This window comes from Lonchura striata, chromosome 5 (assembly GCF_050655825.1).
Source record: "Lonchura striata isolate lonStrDom1 chromosome 5, ASM5065582v1, whole genome shotgun sequence".
Classification (NCBI taxonomy): domain Eukaryota; kingdom Metazoa; phylum Chordata; class Aves; order Passeriformes; family Estrildidae; genus Lonchura; species Lonchura striata.
Window position 1 is genome coordinate 12357009 of NC_140707.1, and position 26166 is coordinate 12383174.

General features: G+C 46.6%; 1 protein-coding gene across 10 annotated transcripts in view; it reads right to left on the bottom strand.

Annotated features, from left to right (window-relative positions):
• Window positions 1–26166, bottom strand: part of MICAL2 (microtubule associated monooxygenase, calponin and LIM domain containing 2) — a 119563-nt gene that overhangs the window by 18503 nt on the left and 74894 nt on the right. For all 10 annotated transcript variants that reach the window (XM_085579743.1, XM_085579750.1, XM_085579747.1 and 7 more), the window contains 5 exons: window positions 12435–12627; window positions 9373–9545; window positions 8505–8579; window positions 4606–4703; window positions 1612–2935 (listed from right to left, as the gene is read on the bottom strand). In XM_085579743.1, coding sequence (XP_085435869.1) covers window positions 1612–2935; window positions 4606–4703; window positions 8505–8579; window positions 9373–9545; window positions 12435–12627 — 1863 coding nt within the window. The remainder of the gene's footprint in view (window positions 1–1611; window positions 2936–4605; window positions 4704–8504; window positions 8580–9372; window positions 9546–12434; window positions 12628–26166) is intronic.

Consider the following 26166-nt stretch of genomic DNA (forward strand, 5'->3'; position numbering starts at 1 on the left):
TCTTCTGGCTTGCACAGCAGAGGAATGCAACATGTTACACCAACATGTTATTTCGAAATATTTTCAGCATAAATAAAGTATAGCATGATTCAAACTTGCAAGAGCCTTTCCCATTTCGGTATAAGCACAACATACCAATTACTGCAATGCATTTAGTTAAGAGCAAGTCAGGTTGGCTTAGCTGATGGGCAGTGATGAGGTACAGACTCTGAATGAGGTACAGACTCATTTAAGAACACAGTGAGATGTGTGAACCAGCAACTCTCTGTGACTTCAGTTCTGTCCTCAACATCTTCTGGCTCAATGGGAATGCCTGGTTTTGTGAGTTGTTGGATAAAGGATGCTCCAAGGATAAATTTAGGAGTGAGATCAGGAGTTATTCTATCAGTTTTGATGAGCTCCAGATCAAGTGGCTTACGTACTGTATCTTTCTCACAGTTTGTGGCAGTTCTGAAGCAGAAGGGATGCTAAAGGATCTGGCATCTCCCTGGGAACATTTCAGTGACTTTGCATTCTACATACAGGTTTTATTGCTGAGGCACAGCAGCGATTTTGGGGTTACAGTTTGGGTGGCAATTTCATAAAGCAAGAGACAAACAGGTGTGTTGACAAAATTCAATAGGTTATTTAGTTAAATATCTGAGACTTTCTGCACTGGGAAGATGCACCACAGAGAAAGGTGGGTGCAGCTCTCATGCCTCATATTTCACATCTGAATCTTTGCTGCACTTAATTCTTTCTGAGCTTATGATCACTCAGATTGCTCTTGGTCTGGCATCAATATTTCTTGGACTTGTCTGCAGTTTTAATACTAACTTTGCTTTTGCAGGCAAACAAGAAAATTGATGCCTTTTAATCACTGCCCAGATAGACTCACAATAGGTCAGAGAAGGTCAATAAGGTGCTCTCTCCTCTCAAATTGAACAACAAGGGGATCTTAATGACACTGCAAAGCTCCCAAAAGTATGTCTACAGCATGGCCACTATGACAGCAGAGCTGAGGGGACACCTGCTGAGGAAGCACTAACACAGAGCAAAACTTCTTGCTGCTGCAACCATGCTCTTTCAGTCTCTGGTTCCTCATGGGGGGGAAAACAAATTTACTCTGCACTGCAAAAATGGCAGGTTTTGGTGCCACTTCTGCTTGCCTGCTCTTGTCCCCCTTCCACAACTCAGTGTCACTGCAAAAGCTGCTCTGCCCAGCATGCCACTCTGCCTTGCCACCCCTTCCACCTCTTGAGGGCAATTCCCTGACCCAAACATGTCCCAACAACAGCAAGCGGCAAACCAAATTTCAGTCCAGCAAGCTGGTTCTGCTTGCAAATCCACTCCACTCCTTTAAATCTGCAGCAACTCCTAAACTTTAGCTACAAATTGTATTTATTATATTTCCTTACGTAGAAAATAACTACAAATTAAACACACATTAAAATAACAGAAATTAAACACACATTAAACATAGATGTGTGCCTGCATGGTCACGCACAGGTCTTTTAAATGTTAAATGATATTACACAATAATAATAGTAATAGGACACAATAGTAATAATAATAATAATGATAATGATGACAGCAATAATAATAACAAAGTAATTCCACTGGGGTCCTCACCTTTGAAAGGATGACACAACCTTTCTGGAGAATGATGCTTAATGACGGACAGAGATGACACCAAGGAATTCTGTTCCCTTTCAAGAGCTTTGCTTCTCAGTCTATTGAAGAGTGACCCTTTTTGTGCAGTGTCATCCAGGCTGTCATGGAAGGAGTTCTTGGGCTCTGGAGATGAAAGAAGAGTGGACTTTTTCTTACGGATACATATTTCATCCATGGGAGTCCCTAGAGGACTGTCTTCAAAGGTAAACTTTTCTAGGAGTCCTGGGACTTCCTCCATCCTAGTGCAAGCTGGTTTCTGAGGTATATGGGTTGTCTTGGAAGGTCTGTGGGGTGTGAAAGACACCTCCTCCCTGTAACCCCTTAGGGATAGCCCTTCTGAGCCCACAGAAGAATGAGATCGATTTGAGTTAGGGTTCCCATCTCCTACATATTTTCCTGCCCACTCTCTTATTTTAGGATCCTGTGACTGAGTGTTATTGTTGTTCCTGTTCCTTTGGCTTAGGGAATACCCAGCAGTGCTGGGGAAGCTGAAGAAGGCTTGTTCTGAAGAGGCTTTGACTTTGCTGTCCAAGTCCTGCTTTAATCCTTCTGGGGCTGAGGTTAGAGGCTCCCAAATTGACCTTCTGATAGCATTGGCTATGAGCCTCAGTGGGGATTTTGGCTGGGCGGCTGCATACTCCCTGGGAACCACATCTGGAATACTCAGAGCACCCTTTGTGTCCACTGATGGAGCTGGTGGAGCAGCATCTGCAAATAAGAGAGGCCCAGGACAGCTGGAGCGTTTGAACATCTCTTTTCTCCAGCCATCATCCTTCTTCTCCAGAGCCCACGGGGCTCTGTTGTTTCCACACCCTGGACTGCTCCCACCTGGGTCTGTCCTGTTTGAGCCATACAAGGGCTGCTGTTTATGAAGCCCCTGCTTCTGTTTTGCCTCCTTTAATTCTTGCTCCAGCTTTTGTTCTGGGTGCCTGGTATTTTTGCCATCTTTCTCTTTCAAATACAGAGTTGACAGTTCTTTTGCCTTGCTGTTAAAGTGCTCTTGCTCAGAGGTGTATTTCCGTGGTTTTTCCTTCCAGTCCCAGGCTGAGCTTGTCCCAGTGTCACTGTCTGTGTCTTCAGGCTCATAAAAATCAGCAGCCAATGCCTCATTGCAAAGAGGTGTTTGTGGAGAACCTGTGGTGCTGCTCTGGAAAAAACAGTGGGGAACATAGAAATGTGTGTCTTCAGGCATCTCCCTGGCTTCTTCTTTTCTTTGAAATACTGGGCTGCAGGGTTTGAAATGTCCTCTTAGAATTTCTGGTGGCTTCTTGTAAGCAGCCAACTGTGAAGTGCATTAAAAAAAATTATTTTAGGGTTATAAAAACACTGCTTTGTGTAGCTTCTATTTCATAGGATATTTTATCCCATTTTAATCTCAACATAATAGTAATGAACATAATATTTAATTTATACACAAATACACATGTCAATGATAATGTGAGAAAAGCTCTTCTCCCTAAAGGGCTAATATTTCTCTAAGAGCAGAGATCTAATACTACTGGAAATTTTAATAGTCTAAAAATAATGTTATTCATGCTAAGAATCTGTCATATCTTTATGAATTACCTTTAATATTTTCTTTATAAAGAAACAGTCCTATCTCCAGGAAAACAGACAAGAGCAGATATGTTCTATTCTCCTGTGTGTTCCAGTTGCATCACCTTAGAGTTTTGAGCAAGCAAAAGAGACTATTATTCATCCTCTCTAAATGTTTTTCTAATATTGCATGTTTATGTAGCACAGGTAGGAATGGAAGAGATGACCCAGAGAAGATTATAAAAATGTAAAATGGTAGTTTTAAACAATTAAATTAGTTCTCTCTTGTGATTATTTTTCTTTTGGTAAGGGTTTAAATTCATTACTCCAGCCACCAAAATCTTCTGCTGAAAGTAGCAACAGGGATAAACACCCACTTTATGTAGAAACTAGAGTTCTTCCTTCTAAAAAGGGAGGCATTTTATCATCAATGCTATGTGATAATGGATGGTGTGAAGATTGAATTCCTGCTTCCACTTATGTGCCAGATACCCAAATTCACATGGGTGAAGCCATTAATCTGTCTGAATTTTCATTTCCCAGAAGCATCAGAAGCAAGGCAATAATGATTGCACTTTGTTTCATGCTTCTGTTTGATGACTAAAGTTGTTACTGGCCAGGATTTAAAAAAAAAATTGTAAGAAACACAATAAACAAATAAACACCCTCTTAATCCTTGCTTTTCAGAGCAAGAAAAAGGCCACTAAGCAGTGCTGATAGAGCAGGAGTCACCTCTCCTCATGGCCTGGCAGCTTTGTGCAGCTCTGCTCTCCTGGGACCTTCCCTTCCTGGCCCCCATTGTCCTGCACCGGATTTCAGCCATCACCGTGGATTTGGAAGAGTTGATTTTTTCCTAGCACTGGCCCTGAGGTCAAGTAATTTTAGTCATGTTTATCCCAAGGGTGAGGACAACTGTGCAGGGCACAGGGGTTGTGGGCTGGACCCTGCTCCATCTGGCTCCAGGAGTTCAGGGACGTGCTGCTCTCTGCTCAGGATGGTCAGTCACGCTCCTGCAGTGCTGCACCCATGGCAGGGCCGCCCTTCCTCACCCTTAAAAAACCTAAAAATAAAAAACCTTCAGAAAATACCATGGAAATCAGAGGTCTGGAAGGACACAGAAGATGCTCCTGAGCAGTGGGAGATGTGAAGTCCTTTTCCAACCTAAACTATTCTGTGATTTTATGACTGATGCAGCAAGTTAGTGGCTAACTCTTCATATGATTGAGGCCTGACTCTCACAGCCGCTTGATTTGGGAATGATGACATGAAATCCAAGTCTCCTCCCTACGTACAGCACAAGTCTGACTCCATCCTCAGTGGACCAAAGCTATCTAAAAGGAGCAGAGATAGCCTGCTGAGGGCAGAGATGCCCAATGTAGTCACAGTCGTTGTGCCCTGCTCAGTTCTCCTCCGTACCTGTGTTTGGGAGCGCTCCTCTGCAGCACCACTCTGGCAGCTGGCTGAGCTGTCCCTCCTGTGCAGCCCAGGTTTCTTGCTGGACAGCAGAGGAAAGCCTGCAAAAGACACAGCTTTTACCTTCCCACTGGCATTGACTTGGTCTGAAATGAAGTCTGCCACTGCAGAGGAAGAGCAGAAGATGAAAGAGCCTCCTGGGTGGAGCTGAGCCTGAAGGACTGACCTGCAGCACTGAAGTTTGTGCCTCACTTGTACGTGTGTGTGTGCTGTGCCAAACACATGCTGATATTTTCAACAGTGAACTGCTCCCACTTCTTGGCTGGATGTAGTGAAGCAGCTTTTGAGGTCCAGGAAACTTTCTGGAAAGCCAGCCCTCTTCAGAGGGCCTTCAGGCCTCAGAAGCAGAGGCAGTCAAAACAACCTGTGACTTTTGAACTTTGGGTAACTCCAAGAAATGAAGAAAGTGGATGACTTCTGAGAGGGCTGTCCATCAGAATGGGGACAAAATGGGAGCCTGCAGGCAGTAAGGACAGAAAAAAGTCTCCCAAGCCAGGACAGCAGGCCTCTCCTAGGACCAGGCAAGGTAATTAATTACTAAAGGAGGCAATTTGTACCTGAGGGGAGGCAGGAGAACTTTCCACTACTTGTGCCCATGGGAATTTTACATAACAAATAATCTTTGGATAAACAAAAGTATCCCTGATCCAAGATATTATCATGTCCAGCTATAACACGACAAGTATATTTACAGCTCAGTTATTAACTCCCAAACCCAACCATTAGTTCTGAAATCCATGCAAACTTTGGTTCTTCTACATGGGGATTAAAAGGTGCATAAGGACAAAAGCAACACTCCAGAGACAGAGAGGATGGCTCCTGCATGTGGACTTCAGCAAAGCCAGGGAGGGAGACTGAGTTTCCTCTCAGTGTCTCACCTATTTGTACCCAGTCTTGTTGTGTTTGATCAAGACTGGAGAGACACACTGTGCTGGAGCCTGTTAAGGAGCTCCTGCAGGGATGGCAAGCAGGGGCTGACCTTTATATTCTGTAATTGAGTATGAGAAAACATGAGGATGCACAATTAGGATTAAAAAGCCACTACCACCACCACCTGCATGAGTGAGCCAGGGGGCTTCAGCCTGATTCACTAAAGCCTTGAGTCTCCTGGCAGGAGCAAATGTCATGATTCAGGACACTGAGGGGATAAAACCTCCAGCCCTCATAAAACCCAGGGGTCTGCTCATACCCCAGGGGAGAACTGCTGCTCACCCCAGGTCTCATAGGCAGGCTTACAAGGACAGGCCTGCACACAAAGCCACAGCTCCCCATCTATCACAGGGAAAACAGTTTCATTCCCACCAAGATGCTGAACCTGTATTTTCAGCTTTGCTTTCAAAACAGGATTAAAAAAAAAAAAAAAAGAAAAAAAAAGAAAAAAACAAAGTTCCCTAGGGCACTATCATGATCTTCCTGGCCCAAAATCCCAAGATAAATTAAGAGCACGGCGTTCCCTGTGGCCGTGCAATGGGGATTAAAGGTTTTGAAAGGTAATATCCTGCCCTGAGCCTTTCAGCCAATATAGCCATGACACTGATTTCCTCTCCTTGGCTGCCTACCCCGTGCTGTTTATGAAACATATGTGTTTAGGGAAATATGTCTGAAAAGGAGACAGAATTTTTTTTTCATGTGACTGATGATCATATGAATTTCTTTAATCAAATTGGATTAAATATAGAAACTATGACTTACAGTCTTCCTCCAGAGAGTAAAAAAAGCCTTTATTCTGCTCCCAGTGTATGCTGACTGTGCTTTACACCTCATTTTAACAGCATGCTTGAGGTTCAGGCAGACTCCTGCAGCACATCGCTTCTCTCTCAAAGGCTTTTAGCTCCCTCTAGAGCCCTTGAGGCACACGGAAGATTTTAACAAAATGATGGTAAAATTAATTGGCTAACCATAATGCCCTTGCTAAGAACAAGGTGAAAATCAGTCAGAATTAAGAATGACACTCCTTCCAGTTTCTCTGCTTTCCTCTCTAAAAATCTTTCTTACCCCACATACAAACCTGGATCAGGAATCATTATTGATTGATCTTCTAAAAACTGACATCAATTCAGGCAAGACTTTAAATCCAAGCCTTTGGTGGAGCCAAACTCTGATGTCTGTGCCTATTCCCATGTGCTTTACTCAGGGGATGCCAGGAGACGTTGAGGACACCCTGTTCCACCTTCTCCTCCAAGCATTGGGGAGCCCTTCCCTGGGTGGGACACCCCACACAGCCTCTCAGAGGCTGCAGGGAATTCCAGGGAATGCAGCCCTGTCCTGCCTCTCCTCTGTCTGTCTGCCTCTCCAGGGACAGACCTTCACAGAGCTTGGTGGGGGCCTCCTGTCAGGACCATGAAACAGCCCTGTGCGTGCTCTCCCGAGATTTACTGAGTTATCCCACACGTGGTCTCCAGGGGAACGTGGGTGGGTAGTGACAGTGCTCATGTGCATCTGACTTGAAGGCAAAGCTGATGCCAGGAAGAAAAAAATGCATCTCATCTCATCACTTGAGGTATAAAAATCCATCCCACAAGTGGGTACTTGCAAATAATCTCCAAGATTTCTTGTGCATTCAATGCAAGCAAGCTGAAATGCCTCTGCTTGAGCAGTGGCACATGGGCACAGGGATCATTCTGGGCACAGGGATCCTACTTGTTTCAGAAGCAGAGCCATAACTTCTCTGAAGGCAGACAGGACACTGAGCAGCAGCAGAAATGCCCCTTGTTGCAGAGGGCAGCTTAGGGCAGGGTTAAAGAGCAGCTGTCCCCACCACTGCCAAATCCTGTTGTCTCTGGCACTCAGTCCTGTGCCGCACGTTTTTCACGTGTTTCACACTCCAGTCTGCCAACCCCCCAGCTCCCAGACACAAATGCACTTCCAGCAGAGCTCTGAGGGGCTCTGGGTGCTGGTAAACTCCTCCAGCCCCACTCTGGTGAGGCCAGGAACCTGCTGGTCCTTAGGGCACTGCAGGAAGCTGTGTGCCCTTGCTCAGGGCTGTGCCGAGGCAGGAGGGAGATGCAGCTCCAAGCAGCAGGGGTGAAACCAAGGGTGAGTGTCTTTTCTGGGGACCCCAGCCCAGGAGGAAGGTTATCTATCACCTTCAGCTGAGGGGGGTGACCACATTCTGTTTCAGGAGTGAATAGAGCACAATCTCTATCAAAATCACTGCAGTCCTGTGTGATTTCCACAGGGAAAAGCAGGTCAGCCCAAACCAAGGGGAACTGCTAGAGGAAAAGAAGCACTAACACTTATTTTCACCATCTCACCTCTTGGGATTGGCTTTCTCCCTTTCAACAACCCAAAAATATCACCAGGGAGTTTTTTCCCAACAGGAAAGAGGTGACAGAGCACCTGTGGAAGTGTGTCAGGAGGGATCTCCAGGAGCACTTCTGATGAGTGACACCAGGTCAGACCCCATGTCCCACCAAAAGCAATCAGTGCAGGTGGGCTAGAGACAAAATATGCAGCTCTGGGACAGGGGTGTGTGTTCCCATCTGGAGAATTAGACAGTGTCCCACCTGATCAAAAGCAATCAGTGCAGGTGGGCTAGAGACAAAATCTGCAGCTCTGGGACAGGGGTGTGTGTTCCCATCTGGAGAATTGGACACCACCTGCTGATGGATATAATTACACAAAGAAAGGGAGTCTGATCTTTTAAGGGTAAGAAAATGGAAAGAAACATTTGATGTGTTTTAGATCACTGTTTTCTCAACTAGTGACTCAAAATACAAAACTAGTAGTAACTAGTGACTCAAAATTACAAAAATTCTAAAGGAAAGGAGGGAAAACAGACAACGAAAAGACAGGAAAACAGCATGAAGAGAAGATACAATCACTTCTCAAGCTCTACTCACTGGTTTGGATTTTTCTCCTCCAATTCTGATACTTATTTAACGCCGTGGACTGCAAGCTGTTGGCTCTCTGGAGTGCTGAGCAGAAAGAGAAGGGACACAGGGTCAGCTAATGCAGCAAAAGCTAGAGAGCAAAAGCGGGGCTGGGGAAAGCAGAGGAGTGGAGGAACAGAAGCCCAGCTCCTGGTGCCAGGGGTCAGCATTCCGAGCAGCCTGCAGCCGGGAGAGGGCAGCGCGCACCCGCCGCGGGATGCGGGAGCGGCTCGGGCACCTCCCACGGATCCCGGTCCCACACATTTTTTTGGATTAAAAATGCATATATGAATGTGGGTGTAGTGGGAGATGGGAAGAAACGAATGCTGGTGGCCTTTTATTTTCTGCAGATGGCTGTTTTTAGCACATCTGTTAGTTCTGACCAGCTCCAGAAAAGTTTCTTTCCATGTGAAGGCAGATTGTTCCCAAACATCTTCTCGCCTCCCTGCTAGCTATATCCTTTCCTCCCTGTGCTTTCACTGGCTACAAAACCATGCAGCAGCTACCTGTAGAAACCCAAATTGTTGCAAGCACAGCTCTCTAGTGATTCCCAGCCTCACCCTTGCCTAGGCAGTGTTGCAGATACTGCATTGCCTAACACCATCCTAACATTTTACTGATGGGAAAACATTCATCCCAGCCCGGCAAGCCAAGCACGAGGCACAACTGCTCCAGGTTACCCTGCACAAAGTAACAGCACAAAAATGTCAGAAAACCCCCCCAAAAGACAACCTGGCCACAATGCAGGGAGCACCCTCCACTTTGAAAAGTCTCCCCTAGTCCTACCTGCACCCCCAGAGAAGCTGCTGGAGCACGCCCAGGTCAGAATACTGCTTACCATCAGCGACTTTGGATGTTTTGGAGCTTTCCTGGGGCACCACGGGGTTCCTGGTGAGTGATGCCCACCTCTGGATGGGGCTGGAGCAGGCAGGGGGCTCCGGCAGCGATGTCTGGCCTTCGCTCACCTCCGAGTTCGAGGAGTCCCCGTTGAAATCAGACTCCAGGTCAGAGCTACAGGGAAAAGGGCAATATGGTAGTGGGACATTTCAGGAGGTGCAACAAGCACCAGCATGAGCGCCAACAGCAGTGTGGGTGTTTCAGAAGAAGTGCCTGGCAGCCAAAGCTGATGTCCTCATTTTCCTTCTTTCATCACCATTATGACAGGACTGTGATTTGCTGTAGGTGCTACACAGCTGAGCTATCCCATTCCCATCAGACTCTGGATTTACACCCCCAGCCACAGCATTCAGCACCTGGAATCAAAGTGGGGTGCAACCTCTCACTGCTCACACAGCAAGGCCAGGCATTTCTGCCTGCAAGGCTGTGCAGCGGGATGAACTAAGGGAAACAGCATTTGCAATGCTGTGATGGGCTTGGAAACTGCACAAGCCTCAGAACTCTACACTTTTCACATTTTTTCCTGCAGATTTGTGAAAATAAGAGGAGAAAGGAGCCCAGAGGAGAGGTGTGAGGACAGCCACAGACCCAGCAAGCAAAGCCGAGTCAAGAAGCTGGAGAAAATTTTAAGCATAAGTCTAGAGAGAGAGGATTGAGTGAAGCTACCAAAACAGCCTTCAAATGTGCAAAAACTGTCTGTAGGAAAGAAGGAAACAAACTCTCCTAATAACTAGAAGCTGCAGGGCCAGTCCATGTAACACTGAGCAGTGCAGGAAGGCACCTGAGCTGATCACAGAGGCAGATTATGGCAAGCCCTTGTGTAAATGTAATTAAAAATACACCACGTAAACACACATGTGGATGACATGCACATCCTGAACTTGCCTCAGGGCACAACAACTATTTGAGGTGATTATTAGCCCTTTTTCTAATAATCAGGCCATTTCTTTCATCTCTGAAGTCCAAGGCTGTAGGGAACAGACACCATCAGCTCTTCTGATGTGCCCACATTCCCACTGCCACACATGATGGCAGCAGGATCCCACTCAGCCTCTTTGGATGCAAAAAATACTGCCAAGCTAATTCTTAGATTTACTGTGATGGTGAATAGCTGTGCCTCAAAAGGAGCTCACACCGTGAGCACTCCTGTTGGCGTGGCAGGAGAATGCTGCTCTGAGTTTATACAGAAGAAAGCAGGGTTTTGTTGTCACAGCCCAGGGCACAACTCAGGAGGAAGAAGAGGAAAAGGAGAGGCTGCAGGCCTGTATAAAACCACACATTTGGGTAGCACCCAGCAGTCCTGGCCCCCAGCTTCACCCAGATCAAACCAGCAGTACTGGGAGGCCAGGGCAGGCAGGACAGCAGGGAAGTGAGCACTTCTCCAGGTGCACTGCTCTCTCAGCAGGCTGAAACAGAGTGGCCTCGAATCCCATGCTAAAACACACTTTTTAAGCTGACTTTCAAGCAATGTCAACCATACAGATAGACATAAACATATATATGTAAAAGTATAAATACTTGAAGGCTTTGATAGCTGAGACCCTGTGGATGGAGAGATGCCACACTGAGATCGGGCAGAACGCCACACCAAAGGAAAAGAAAAAGCCCTGCCATTAACATTGATTGATATCTTTCTGTTTTAAAGAGCACAATGTGTATTTTCCTTGGCCAGCAAGGAGGTAAGTGCTGTAGGATGAGGTTTCTCCTCTCATTTCTGCTGGAACAGGGGTCATTATTCACAGTACCTAAAGCCTGAACTGCAAAGCTGTGTCACCAAACGGGTCATTTTCCCAGTCCCACCGAGTTCCCTGCAGCCAGCTCAGCAGTGCCATTTGTCACTTGCTGTTTTTCTCTTGTCCCCCCTTTCAGGCAGGGACTGTCCTGCTAGAGCAGTCCAAGGCAGAGGGGACAGTGGGATGTTTAGCTCGGTGCCACTGGCACGGGCTGTGCTGTCACCCCCTGTGCCACGTCCTGCTGGCAGGCAGCCAGGGGTGCTGCTGTCCAGCCACGGGGGAAGGAGCTGATCCCTCTGATCAGGGGGATTAGCCAGCTCTCATCGCTGCCTGGATGCCACCAAGGCACCACGAGCTGCAGGGTGTTAGCAGGGGATGCAAGCCAAACAGCTAGGAAACCCTTCCTTGTGTTCTCCATTTCCTCGTGGACAGGTTCATCCTTCCCTGTAAGAGCAGCCAGCACTCACAGAGCACAAACCTCACTTAAAACCACCTCAGGGAATAGCAGAAGGTTGCTCTCCAAAAGCTGCACCCAGCAGCACAAGTGGGTGTTTAGAGGGTGTCAGGAATCTGAATGAGCTTCCCTGCAGAGCAGCAGTGTTTGTAACCGTTGGTCTCTTGGGTTTTCTTTTTTCCTTTTTGTTTTTCACTCCCCCTCTGACTATTTAGTTCTCAGTAAGGAAAAGTGCTTTAATCAGGGGATACCAATCCAATCTTTAGATGCAATGAACCGCCACAGAACCCTGCCCAAAAGCAAATATATTCTCATGAGTATGTAGAAATTAGGCTTCCTCTGAAAGCTCCCCAAGGTTCATCAAATTTCAGATTTCTTAGGGATGAGCAGGCTCTAAAAAACCTAAGAGAGGCCTAGGGTGTGGAGCTGCAGGATGAGGCCCAAGGTGGGAGGTGGCCACGTCACAGGATGCACCTTTTGCCATAACACACCCATTGCCCAAATCCCTGTGTAACAAAAACTGTCCATTCCAAAAGCTGAACCCAAGCTGATCACTGCAACGTTTATCCCTCTGGTTCTGGCCCCTGTGTGGGATGGGAATGTTTGAACATTTCCTGCAAAGTTATTCATGTGCCTTGTGGGGATTTATGGCTGTGGCTAAGAACAATTGTTATTCTGAGCATTTGTGGGGTTTTTTTTGTTTGGTTCTTTTCTCCCAGTCCCCCTAGCTGTACATACTATATTTTGTTACGATTTTCTTCCGCGTTCCAGAGAAAACCAAAGTGCTCTTACAGGTTTACTTGTATTTTAAGGTACCTGCTAGCATCACTGGTGACCATGACCCGAACAGCGAGGAGGTTGTGCTCAGCCATCTCCTCCTCGGGGATGACCCTCACGATGGCCCACTCGGGGGACGGGGGTGAGAACCAGTGCTCCAGCTCCTGGTGTGCAGGGATGCTCCTCGCCTTCTTGGGGGAGGTGGGCTCGTCAGCCACAGGCAGGCAGCAGCCTGTGAAGGCACAAAGGTGACAGCAGGCTGTTAGGGGAGGAGGGAGTCCACGGGGCACCTCACCCCTGTGCTTGAGTGGTCCTTGGCTGAGGGGGTTTCTCCCTGGGGGTCCTGCACTGTCCCCAAAGCACAGGCAAGGTGTGCGCACAGACAGCCTGGTGTTGGAACTCAAAATGTCTCTCAGACATTTTTAGAGGTTCCAGGCCTTGGTCCAGAAGCATTTTAGACCCTGGCAGGCAGCTGGAAACAGCTGTGATTTTGATTTTGAGCCATGGAATGAGTTACCAACTTTGAAGGTGGAACAAGCAGTCACAAAGGGTTAGATAGTATAGTAAAAGTAGTTATAAAACAGAGGGGAATTTTTTTTAGTATTGTACGGGGGGGGGGGGGTTAACACTTGTACAGGGGAGTTTTTACTTTGTACATGGGGGTCAGAAATTCTAAGATGGAGGAAAGTGGGCTGATCCTGTTCTTCCTCCTTCTTCTTCCTTGCCTCCATGTTCTTGGTGATGTTGGCACTCACAGATTGGTTTAGAGTAGAAAAGCACTTTGTGATATAGGTAGTAGGTATTGGGGGAAAACTATAAACATGTAATACGTAATATATCATATAAAAGATAGCAGCAGCCCTGGGCGAGGAGAGAGAAGAAGACAGCAGACAGGGAGGATGTCAGGGTGTGTGTGTGCCTCTACCCAGGCCGCTGACCAAGCAGCCGCAGCCTGAGAAGACAATCTTTTAGATAACTACCAATAAACTGCCTTGAGACCGAACAACAAGAGCCTGCACTGTTTTTCTTTGGAAGCACGGGATGGAGGAGGAATTTCACCACCACATGGGACCCCAGAGTAAGGCTGGGGTTCCCACAGCCTGGCATAGCAAAAACACCCCTCCAGCCCAGTACAGCCCTGTCAGGGCTCCTCAGCTTGGATCCAGAAAGAAGGAACCTCCAGGAGCAGCCTCAGCTTTTGCAGCTGCTCAGTGGGATGGACATCAGCCTGGTGCCTGGTGGCAGCAGTGCCACACCTGCCAGCCACACAAGTAGGGATTTGTGGGCTCTTTTCCTTATGCACCTGTGTGTATGGCAGGAGGCAGATGAACCAGCCTTGCTTGGGTGGCCTCACGCTGCAAGTCTAGGTCAGTTTAGGACAGCAGGAGTGAGCAAAATAAACACAGAGCTTTCAGGTTATTTTTGATTGGGTACAGTGAATACAGACCCTGGTTTGTGAAAAGAAGCAGCATCCCAGCAGTTGAACAGCGCTGTCCCTGGACTTCACATTCAGGCAAGGGGAATAAAGAACAAAACCTTGCTCACCCCAAGTGATTAAGACAGGAGATCATTTCTCCCTGTGAAATCCTTCATTTCTGAGCAACCTTATGTACCCACAATCTCCCACTCGAGCAGATACAAACATTTCAGCTGCAAAGTTCCCTGGGGCTGGGTGCAGAAGGGAGAAAGGACAAGCTCCAGGAGAGTGGCTATGCTTGGTTCACTGCCCATGCATGGTGCTTTTACTGTATCCAATTCAACACCAGTGCTTCTAATTTACACCTGTGTAACTGGGAGAAAAATACCAAACTTGGGACATGGCTTATTTTCTAATCTGCTGGAGCAAGCCATCTATTTAACATCAATTAAACTCCTATTTAACTTGCAGTGCCTCCATTTATTGCAGGAGTGCACTCACCCCATCCTTCTCCTTGCAGGAGTTTTTACCTTGAACGTGTTCAGGCCCTACATCCAGCTTAGTAGCACCACAGCAGCCACATGTTTCTTGGCTGCAGAGGTTTCGTTTCCTCTGGGAGATGGGAAGAAATTCACACCTCTCTGATTTTTATGTCTGACTTCTAGTTTGGCCCAACCAGGCCACCTACCCAAGGATGCTGTGGGCTCCAGCAGCTAAGTAAAAATCAGTGTTTTGAGCCAATTTGTAAACCCCAAATCCTTCAAGGCAACTTTTTCCTTAAAAGATGGTGCATTTTACATGAAAATCAGAGCAAGCAAAGGCAAATAATAGTTAGGCAACTCTTTCTATAAATTCTGTAGCCATGCTGGCAATAAACACCGCCCAAGGTCACTTCAAGTGGCTGCTAAAGAAAGTCAGTTTTGCCATTGGCTTGAACATTTAGTATGTTCCTTCCTACCCTACTCACTATGCTTTCCCTGCCACGCTAGCAGGAAAGAGGAAAAAACATGTTTATGACTAACAGACACACAGCTGGAGACCATCAAAACCCACAGACAGACAGACAGACAGACAGACTACCTACAGTGATTCCCATGGTTCCTGAATGTGAACACATTTCCAGTCAACACGTCCCCCTGAAATAGCTTGCTGCACATCCAAGTTTCCAACCATTAGGGATACATAATAGAGCTGGTGAAGGACCTCAGGGTGCCATCCAGGAAAACAGATGACAGTGATGGATGACACTATTACCTCTCTGAAGAGATAAACTTCTGTGCTTGCTTTTTTTCTATGGCATTCTTCTTGTTTTTTGGGGGTTTTTTGTACATTTTTTTCTGGCATCACAGTCTCTCCCCTTCTTGAACTCTGCACCCAGGAGCTGATGCTCTCAGAAGGCTGTTAAAGTTGCAAAGTCCTTTCTGAGCAGGTTAAGTTTACATTCATACATTTACATACATTACATTGATACCAACCAGGTCCAAGCCCAGCACCTCAGCCCATGGCATGGGGGTTGGACCAGTCCTCTGTAGGTGCCTTCCCACCCAAACCACTCTAGGATTTGAAAGTAAACCCACTCCTTACTAACATATTTTATCAGTATTTTAGTGAGACATATAAATTGAATAAATTATGTTGCACTCAGCTCCATAAAAGCAGAGACTGGGCCATCTTGGTGTTTCAGTGCATGGGACCCCCACATTAACTCCTACACTGGCTTACACATTCTGCAGGGTATTTGGAAAGTTTAATGCTAGAACCTCTGTCCCTCATCACAGGGCTAACAGGCTCAAACAGAAAGCAGAGATTTCCCACATCATTGGGATTTTTTGTAGGCTTTGAGAGTGTTCCCTCCTAAGAAGCAGGAGAGTTTTCAATCCCTGAGGACAACATGGGTCCGGAACGAGTTCAGGCAGCAGGGATGTGCTGCTGCCAGCCTCAAGTAAGCACTGTGGGGGGAGAGTGTGGCCAATCCAAACAAAATCCCAGAGCTGCACAGGCCTGGATCCCACCTGGCAGTCATCACCTGCTCTCCCACAGCAGTGCAAACACATCCAGCCAGCCACCACTGCGACTGTGCCGCAGGCCAGTGCTGCTGCTCGTGTTTGAGGAGGATCCAAAAGGAGAAGTTATGTTCTGATACAAACAAAGCATTCAAAAAGAAATCCGGGACCTCTTTACAGCTCTTATTTTGTGCAAGTAGAGAAGAAGGGCCATGTGAACTAATTTTGGATGAATCGGCCCAAAGGTTGAGTACTTACATAAGGGAGATGCACACGTTTATGCTCCTGGACAGACGTTAGGCTAAATTAGAAGTAGGTGATTCAGAAATTTCCAGCCTCACAGCTCTCCCTGAATCCTGAACAGCCACCCATCCTTGCAGCACCAGCAAGGTGCTCAGTGAGATGTCAGCACAGCAAGGCTCAGCAGGAGGACCCTGATTTTCTGGAATTCTGACTTCAGGGTGGAAACCAGGGAATCAGTTCTCTGATTCCCATCATAGTGCAGGTTAAGACTGCCAGGACCTCAGAATGCTAGTGAAGGACTTCAGGCTGCTGCTGCTTGAATCCTTTCCTAACTCTGTGCTTGGCTCTTGAGTATCTCCAGTGAAGGAAACCCCACACCTTCCCTGGGCAACATGCTCCTCTGCACAGCCACTGCACAGCAAAGAAGTTCTTCCTCATGTTCAGGCAGAACCTCCTGTGCACCAATTTCTGTTCATTGCCTCTTGTCCTAGTGCTCAGCACCACTGAGCAGAGCCTGCCTCTGCCCTCTTTTCACCCTCCCTTCAGATACTGGTAGACTTTGATGAGGTCCCCTGTCAGTCATCTGTTCTCAAGGCCCAAATCTCTCAGCCTGTCCTCATGAGAGGGATGCTCCAGCACCCTAATCATTTCCTCCCCAGGACAGGAGATTTTTTGACTAGAAGCCAAGAGACTGAGCCAGAGTAAGTGAGCTTTATGAAAAGTTAAAGCTGCAGAGGTATCCCACGTGCAGGATGGAAAAGGCACAGCCCTGTTCCCTGCCTGTGTGAAGTGGTGCCATGCCACTGAGCTCTGCGTGGCAGCAAGGGCTCTTAGCAGAGGAAACACCAGTCCTCAGGAAACAGTGCCTCCAAATAGCATTTGTGTGAGGTAGGAAACGTGGAGTGAGCACCATGGAAATGAAGTAAGTTTCATTTCCATCCTGCTCACTCCACATTTCCTGCTTCCTGTGCCTCAGCACAATAAAGACTTCCAGCAGGGAATTTGCCTGCTCCACTGGCCATACTAATCCTTGGCCAAAACATTCAATTGACCCCCAGGGGGGCTGGAGGAGCATGGACATGCCATGAGTGAGAAGATGTCAGTGCTGTGTCACAGTCAGAGCAGGTCTGTCACACCAGCACACGCCACCAGAGTCCCTCAGCAGTGCTTTCAGTGGAAACGTGCTGGCAGCAAGTGCTGTGCCCTTTGTGGCTGCTGGAGCTCCCCGAGCCAGCCAAGGAGCCAGTGTGCTGATTCCCAAATCCTGCCTGTGCTTTGGGGCTGTTGGGTGCAGGGCCCTCAGGCTCTGCTTGGTCAGGAGCTGCAGGTCCTGCAGCCAGCATAGCTTGGGGTGCTCATGCTGCTTTAGGGTCTGCATGTACACAGCTCCAACTTGCTGGTAGGATTAAAGGAATTTATGTTTTCCATTCCTTCAGCTGTTGTTAACGTCCTCCTTACGCTGCTGTCACTCACATATGACGACCCTTCTCATCCATAACCCTACCCCAGTCTTTGACTGACTTGCATTTAGAGCAAAGGACATGACTTTAGAGTTTGTGGGGGAGCTTTTTGTTTGTTTGCTTGCTTGTTTGGTGATTGGGGTTTTAAATTTTTTTTTAGCAAGCAGTGAAGCTTAGCTGCCTTCAGCTACTTAACAGCAGCAACACAGCCAGTGATTTGAACAGAACAATCACATATTCATCTGGCCTTCCCATTCAAACACGATGAAAAATATGGATAAAAACAATTTATCCTTTGTCTGCATTTCAAAATTCACCTCGCCCTCCTCACATGGACAGAGAAACAACTGTTTTCCTTACAAGGCAAGGATCCAGCTAAGCCCTGTGGTAAATGAGAAGTATTCCTAAGGCTTCAGCTTGCAGGGCTTGTACCTGGGTTGGCTCTCACCCAGAGGTCAGGGCTGGTCAAAACTCACTCCAATCTATGGGCTTGGCCAAAGAGCCCCTGCAGACCTCAAGGACAGGTACAGATACAAACCCCTTTCCTTTAAAACATCATTTTTCTCTCCACTGAGTGTCATGTCAAGTGTTTTCATTCAATCTTCAAGTGTTCCAATTCAATCTTGTGCCAGCTCACCTTTGCATTTGAGACAGAAATGTCTGCACCAGGCATCTAATTAGTCAGAGATACAGCAGTGAGGGACAAGGACATCATAAAAGACCTTTCCCTCCATCTCTCTGGAGATGCTTTCCCTGGCTGAGCCCTTCAGGAAGCTCACAGGCTCAAGGCATTGTCTTGCTAACCAAAAGCAGGCAAATTCAGCACGGCTCTTCTGCTCGCTCAAAGCTCAGTGTAACCCTGATTCTCTCAATGACAGGCTTGTAAAATTCACATTGCTTACAGAGTGACAATCCAACATATTCCAAAAGGCATTTTTACCTTTTTTCTTTTTTTTAAATGACTTTTTGTAGTAGCAAATTTAGTCTGGATGCATTTCAGCATCTAATAGGGCCTTCATGCAGCATCACTGTCCTACAAAGGCTCTGTGCCCAAGGCAGGCACATGGCAGTGAAACCTGATGTCCCCACACTTATTGCCTCTTCTAATGGAAATTCTTCCAAAACTGTGCCTTGGATCAACCCATTTGGAGAGCCAAAGTCATCCCAAGGTCCAGAAACAAGAACAGAGCAATCTCCTGGGATGTGGGATCAGGGACTCTGGGATCTCAAGAGGTTTTGCTAATACTTTGGGTTGCCTTTCTTCCTCGGGAATGAGGGCAAAGCTGACAATGCAGCACAGCAGTGCAGGGATCTTTGTTGTCTGTATTATGCTGCCTGTTCCAGACCCGAGCTCCATGGATATTCTTACAGCTGAAAGTCTGCAATGACACCATGCTCAGAGGTGAGGTTACAATGGGTTTTGCTGAGCTGATGAAAACACCCCGGGAGTCCCTGGCACGGCTCCACTTCAGAAACGTGCCCAGCAGTGTGCCAGTGACAAAGAACAGCCCTTTCCAAAGGGGGTTAGCCCTACCCACCCGGGACACCTTCTCTGATTTGTACAGCATTGGCTACTGCAGCATCCGAGTGCCCCCAGCCCCAGGCACGAGCAGGAGATGCTGCTGGTGCTGCAAGTGCTGCCCCACGAGGCAGCCTGACTCCAGCCGGGCTGCTGCTGCTCCTGACTCATCTGCCAAGCCAGATCACACTGCTGTGACCTGGCACGGAGGTGACAAGGCCTTGGGAAGCCGCCAGCTTCGGGCAGAGCCAAGCTCCTGCTGGGGCAGCTGGACCGGGTCAGCCGCTTCCTCCCCACCTCAGGCAGAGCACGTGCTGCCCACAGTGGCACAAAGGCTCTGCCAAAAACCATTCCCCTCCCCACCAGCAGCACTGTGCAGCAGCTCTGACACCAGCTGGCCCAGGGCAGCTGGCTTTGATCAGCTCCTCTAAGGACTGGCTTCTCCCCACATGGACAAAAATGGTCAAAGATGCTCCACTGAAAATCCCCAACCAAGGCAGCTGCAGCCAGCTCCCCATCAAGTGGACGCTGCTGGGCCACAAACAGTCAGAAGTGTTCACATTTCTCCTCCCTCCTCCTCTTTAGCTGGTTTTAAGTCATGTGAGGGGGATTAAATTTTAAGCAAATCCTGTGGGATTTCTTGGCTAAAGTGAGTCAGACCAAACAGGAGCCCCACATAAGAAAGAAAGGGGGAGCGAACCTTGCCAAGTCAGCCGAAGTATGAAAACTCACACAAGCTCAGAGAACACCCCTGAAGGCAGATGAAAAGCATGAACAGAGCCAGGAAACAACAACTTTTAAAATTATATCTACCTTTCCTCTTTGGCCTACAACACACTCAAGATACTGGCAGTCAGGAACAAAGTATTTGTGGGGAGGGTGGTCCAGAAAAAAACCTCCAAGAACTCCTGATCTGCTCAGGCTGGGGGGTCCCCACACACCAAACACAAGGTCTGGTGGCTGACCAGGTGGACATGCCCCAGCAGGGCCATCAGAGGGACAAGAAATTATCCCTCCCTGCTGCTGGCAGTGAAAGGAGACCCTACCCTGAGGGCAGACAGCTCCACCCCTGCTCCATAGCTACAGAAAAGCACACAAGGAACAATTCCTTTGGGGGATAGGCAGGAAGAATGAAAGCTCCTACAATTAGTTGTCCCAACCTGCAGTGGGGATGTGATGTTTTGCCATGCTGAGGGCTGTGAAGCAGGAACAGTACAACAGCACTTACCCAGAACAGCCCCAGCCGCTCAGGACTGGCACGGGGTGGTGCTCAGGTGAAAGGTCCCACCCAAATCCAGAGTGCTCCTCTGGTCAGCAGGGTGTGGGTGCCTGGCACCCAGGGCTGGCACAGGGCTGGACACAGCACAGTGCCCCGTGCAGGGCTCCAACCTGCACTCCCAGCTGGCAATCCCCAGGCTCTTGGCCTGCCATCACACTGTGTCACCTCATCCCTCATCCACAGGACAAGTGCGCCCTGCCTGGCCTTGTATGGAGCTGCTGACTCGGGCACTGGCAGCAGTGGGCAGCTCTAAAGTGGAGTTACTCACACACGTGGGCAGCTCTGATGGTGAAAGCAAACACCTGCTGGCATCACAAACCAGCATTAGGAAACTCAGTCAGCAGCCCACAAATTGATCTGTAGCACACCCAGCCCGCTTTACTGCCTGACTTCTTAGTGTGCAATAAAGGAAAAAAACCAATCTGAGCCCAGCTTACGAAACAGCAGCGCTCCAGGAAAGCTGTGCTAACACTAAGCTGCGCAAGCACAGCTGAAATGAGCCCAGTGAGCTCAGGGGCAAGATCCTGAGCAGAAAGCACTGGCCAGGAAAGCACAGACCGTGTGCAACTGGAAGAGGGAAGGGGGAAACACCTCCAGCTTGGTTCGACCTTGGTGCTGCTGAAATACAGGGCTCAGTAGCTCACACAAGTGAAACCCAAGCTCAGAGCTGTCAGAGCTTCAGCTGCATCCTGCAGCCTGAGCTGAAAACACAAAAAGCTGCATGGGAGCACTGCCTGTATCAGAGCAGGGATATGAATGAAGACATCCCGCTGGGGTTTCCCACAGATCCGCCTTAGGAGGCTGTCAGGCTTCCAGCAGCATTCCCAAACTGATGCCCTGACCCAGCTCCAACTTTTCATCTCACCTGAGATACCACCAGGTAGGTTTTTGCCCCTGGAAATGGATTCCTACAAAAGGTATGACAGCTGACATTCCGCAGATTTCAGTTCTTGCCACATCTCCCTTTCTTTCTCCTCACACTTCTAACAGAAGCAATTTCCACTTTGTTGTGGCTAACATGTGGTAAAGATGAAGGGGAACTGCTGCCCCCGTTATCCATGGGGTGGCACTGAGCTTCTTGGGGCAGCAGGACCAGATCATCTGCCTGGCTTTCAACCATCACTGCCTACAGAGGCTTTCCTGCCACCTCTTCTCCATCCCTGATGCAGGGATGAGCCCCCTTCTCCTGCCCCTGTGCCAGGAGACCATCTCCTGCCACTCTCCTGTGGGCCCATGCCAGCACCTGCACAAGTTCTTCAGCAGCAAAACACTTCTCCCAAGTGCCCATCACCTACTTTGTAAACAAACACTTCTGAATTCTGGCACAAAATATAACTACTGAATTTGAAGCTCTCAAAGCCAGTCAGAGACTCCTGTGATTTTTTTAATGCATCTGAGGAGACAGTGCACATTTATGTACTAATACAACCTGAACAAAAATTAACAAAGGAGAAAAAAAAGAAACTTAGAGGAAACTTATTAGATCTACTGAATATGTGTCTTTAGGAAAAATTGGTTCTCAAAGAAAACCTGCTATGATACCACACTATTTCTATCATTTGAGAGTAAATATATATTTAATTAGAGCAATCTGTGTTAGTCTGGTATATTAAGGCATGAATTAATTTTGAATTTGGAGTGCAGCAACAACACTTTCAGTTTCCAGTGTCCGTCAAAATAGTATTTTTGGACACAGATTCAAAGCACCAAAAGCCTTAAAACAAAGAGGTGAATGAATGAATACCTGCAGAACAAGTGCTGAAAGGGAAAATTCAATACTGTAGCAATATGGAAATGTCACCATTTCACATTTCAAAAAAACATTTCAGAAATTCCATTCATTTCAAACAAGTTTGGAGCCCACCACCTGATGAGATTAAAGCCTCCCTTCTTTTTATGTGAGCATAGTCCATGAAGAAAAGGGAAGAGAATTGGGGAAATATTTACATGAGTAATACATATGCATCAGGCATTAATATGTCTTCTTATCTTCAGTGACATGATCTTTCAGGCAAAAAAAATCAAATCATCTGCAAACACGTCATGTCTTCGAAAACATAAATATTAACGCAGAACTCAATGTATTTCAAAACTCATTGTTTTGATTGGAATGTGAGGAATGAGTGAGCCAGAAGTGAATTAAAGCCAATTATAGTAACTAATTGCCATAATGCTGTGGAAAAATGCAGATCATAGTCATTGCTTGAAGTTGGAAGACAAGCAGAAATAACTTTCACTGGCATTTTACAGCTGTAGCAATTTAGAAGAAACTCAGAGGAACATAAATTACTCTTCTGAGTAGAGTTAATGAAAGGTTGGTATTTGAATTTGATCAATTTTAAGATGTTTTGTCTGTATTCTTCTATTCAAATCAAGTATGTTTAAAATTAAAAAGATCTTGCAGGTTTTAAAGGCTTAGCATAATTATAATAAAGGTAGGTTACCTTTAGTGAATCCTAACATGTTTGATTTTCATTAACAGACACCTAGGCAGTTAATGCTGCCTGGCTTTGAGAATGAAAGGTTAGCCTGGTTTTTCCAAAATTTAATAAAGAAAATAGGCACATCTCTGTACTTATTTTCAATCCAAATGGCCCTAGTGGCAACAGACAATCTCAGAAGCCATTTGAAGCAGTGTGAAGAGGAGGAAAGACAGAGCAGTTCCTGAGCCTGCCCTTTTCATGCTGTAATGGCATCTCTGACACCAGGTCTTAGAGGGCATCACCTGTGCAAAGAGGCATTGATGTCCCCTGCTCCTAAATCACGGATTTTGGGGAGGCACCTAGGACAGGGCGAGCCCAGAGGGAAGCAGCCTGCCTGCCTCTCATTTAAACAACTGCAGCTCTGCAAAGGGACACAGCATCACAGCTTTTTGGGGCACTGCTGGCAGCCGTGGGGCTGGGAGAACTCCAGAGCAGAGCAAGAGGAAGATCCAGGTCTCCTGCTCACAGGCAGCTCTGCTCACATGGCAAGATAAGGAGTTCCAACGAGCTGGTTACATTCACACAGACCTTAACCCCACCAGGCTCTCCCTTCAGCAGCAAAATTGGAACGTGTGGTTTTATTGTGTAATAATTTTGGCCAAGAGTGAGGAAACCAACACAAACTTCCTCCTCTCACGCTGAGCATTTTGTCTTTTTCTTATCCATACACCGTGTCCTGCCTTGTCCACGAGTGCATGGGCTGCCTGCTGTGAGGTACGTCCCTCTGCTGACAGGACTGGCTAGTAATGTGACTGCTTGGGCCTTCTGCATCTCTGGGAGAACTAAATCCAGACTCTCATGGTACCCCAATTCCAATATTGCACTGATATTTTAGCAGGAATGAGTGAAACTTTATGAGAACAGCATGTACATCTGATGCCTCTCAACATTTCAGTGCCAAACAAATAATCACCTTCTGCAGGCAAAAATACTCTTCTGATGTTTCCGTGCCACTGCCTTAGCATAAAACTGAAAACTGTGCAAAGAGTAAATTCAGTTTTACCCAATTGATTTGTCTGTTACAATTAAGTGCCAAGTATTGTCCTCAGTGGTATTTGTTGCCCATGTTTTCATAATGGATATCATCTACCTCTCAGACAGCAAACTTTTAACTGTGCCTGGTGGTTTTTCCTTTGGCAGGGAAGATGTAATAGTTAATTGAGAATAACATTTGTTCTTCTTTGGCAATGATGTTGTCTTTAGCAAAAACAATTTGAAAAAAAAATAATTTCTGTCATTCAGACAACCCCAGAGAGGTTCAGTTTTAATTCATTAAAAAAAAAATAAAATCACACAATCTTTCCATTAAACTCTTGGCACTATTCTTTCTAGGATTTGTTGTTTTATTTTTTTTTTTTTTCCTGAAAATGCAAAGGAAGAGATTATACTTAAGAATTGCAGAGTAAGCAAAAGAAAGAAAATGAAGGGGAGGAAGACTTAAGAAAGCTCTTTTGGAGAATCTGCTATTTAAAAAGAATTCCACCAGCAGCTTAAAATACAAAAATTAAAATAAAATTTTAAACAATAAATAAAGCAAGGCAACTGTTAACAGGCAATGGGTCACCACCAGCATCAGCTTCCAGGGGTCCAGCAGGTACTGGGAAGAGCACTCCAGAGCAAGTAGCAAAGGTAAAGATTTATCCTGGGTTATTACCTGCTTTTCCTGAACACAACAAAAAAACCAAACACATTAACTTATTACCTTTATGACATATGTTAATATGTAAAATAACAGTGTAAGGAAAGGTAGCAGAGGCCAAAGAGAGGAGGACAATGCTGTTTGTGTGTGCCCCATGCCCACCAACACCAGCTCCTCATCCCCAGGAAGGGTAAATCCCAGCACCAGTCACCCTGGATCTGCAGCGAGGGGAAAATTCCTCGGGGACCTTGATGTGCATCACAAGGGACACACATGCAATGACACCACCACAGTGAAACTCTCAGGCCTCTGCTCAGGCCACAAGCAGGGTAACACCACAGCATCCACCACAAGAGGAAGGTGCAAAACCAGTGTGAAGTCACTACTAAGTCTCTGTACCCAGGAAACTTTTTATAAAAGGAAGAGATGAAACAAGGAGACTTATAAAGAACTACATTTATTTTTTTTTTACAGCAGATATCATAAATAAAGCTATAACAATTTTTTTTTCACTATGTGCAAAATACAGAATTTCCATGTGAAAATTTAAATACAGAGTTAATATTTAATAACAAATATTCAGTTAAGAATATAAAGTAAAAGGAAGACAGAAGATTTAGGAGGAGAAGGACAGAATCCTCATTGGGCAGGAAGAGCAAGGAAAACTCTGCAACAGAGAGTAAAAAACACAGCAATAGGAAGTGATTTGAAATGGCAGACCTTTATGTCATGACCTTCATATTAAAGCATGCTGAGCTTTATAACAACACACTGCAGCCCTGAAATACACTAGGAGTCACATCCCAGCCATTTGTGCAGGAAATGACGTTTGAAACACTGAGAGATTCTGTGTGGGCACAGTGTGGGGACTTTCAGAGCCATCAAGTCACTTTAGGATACCCACATCAATAAATACAACTGGCTGAGTCGTGCAAATGTACAGACCAGCAAGATAAGGAGCCTGGGGCTCTGGCCCTGCTGCCTTCCATGTTCCTGCCTGAGGCATGTGAAATAGGGAAGATGGCAGAGGATGTTTGGCCCCTCCTAAGATCAATCCCCAAAGGCCCTTCCCTTTGAGAGGGGTCCTCAGCCAGACCCTCAGTGTACTTGCTGGTCAGCCTGAGCCCTTGGTTCTTGCTGGGATTCATTTCCCTTTCTAGACTGGTGATTATACAAACTGGACCTTATGTAAAAAAACATCCAAAATAATGGTGGGAGAGGGGTGGCAACATCTCATGCAGCAACAGAAACCAAATCATCAGAGTGCCAAGCAAGGCCCAGGTAATAAAACCACTCACACCAAAGCCCTCTGGAGCCTGGCATGTTGACAGAGAACCACATGCACTATTAGGCCTGCCTACGATGTCACTTGGGGTGGAAGACTAGAACTTGCAGTATTTTGATTATTTTGTTTATAGAACCTTTTATACCACACTTTTCCAGTAGGAAAGCAGGGACACTGCTTGTTCATTGGGTGTGTGAGCTTGATGCAAATAGGTGTTCATGTTAACCTGGAAAATCAGATATTTCTTTCCTTATTTTAAATCTTTCCTTTAGTTCTTGAAAGAAGGCTTTAACAAGTTCTTTCAAGAAACCCTTTACTTGCCTAACTTACCTTAAAGGCACAGGGAGGCACACATGCATGGACAGAGAGAGAAAAACATTACCTTTTCTAGAACTGTGAACTCAGCAACAGGTTAAATCATCATGCCAAAGCTCCATTAATAT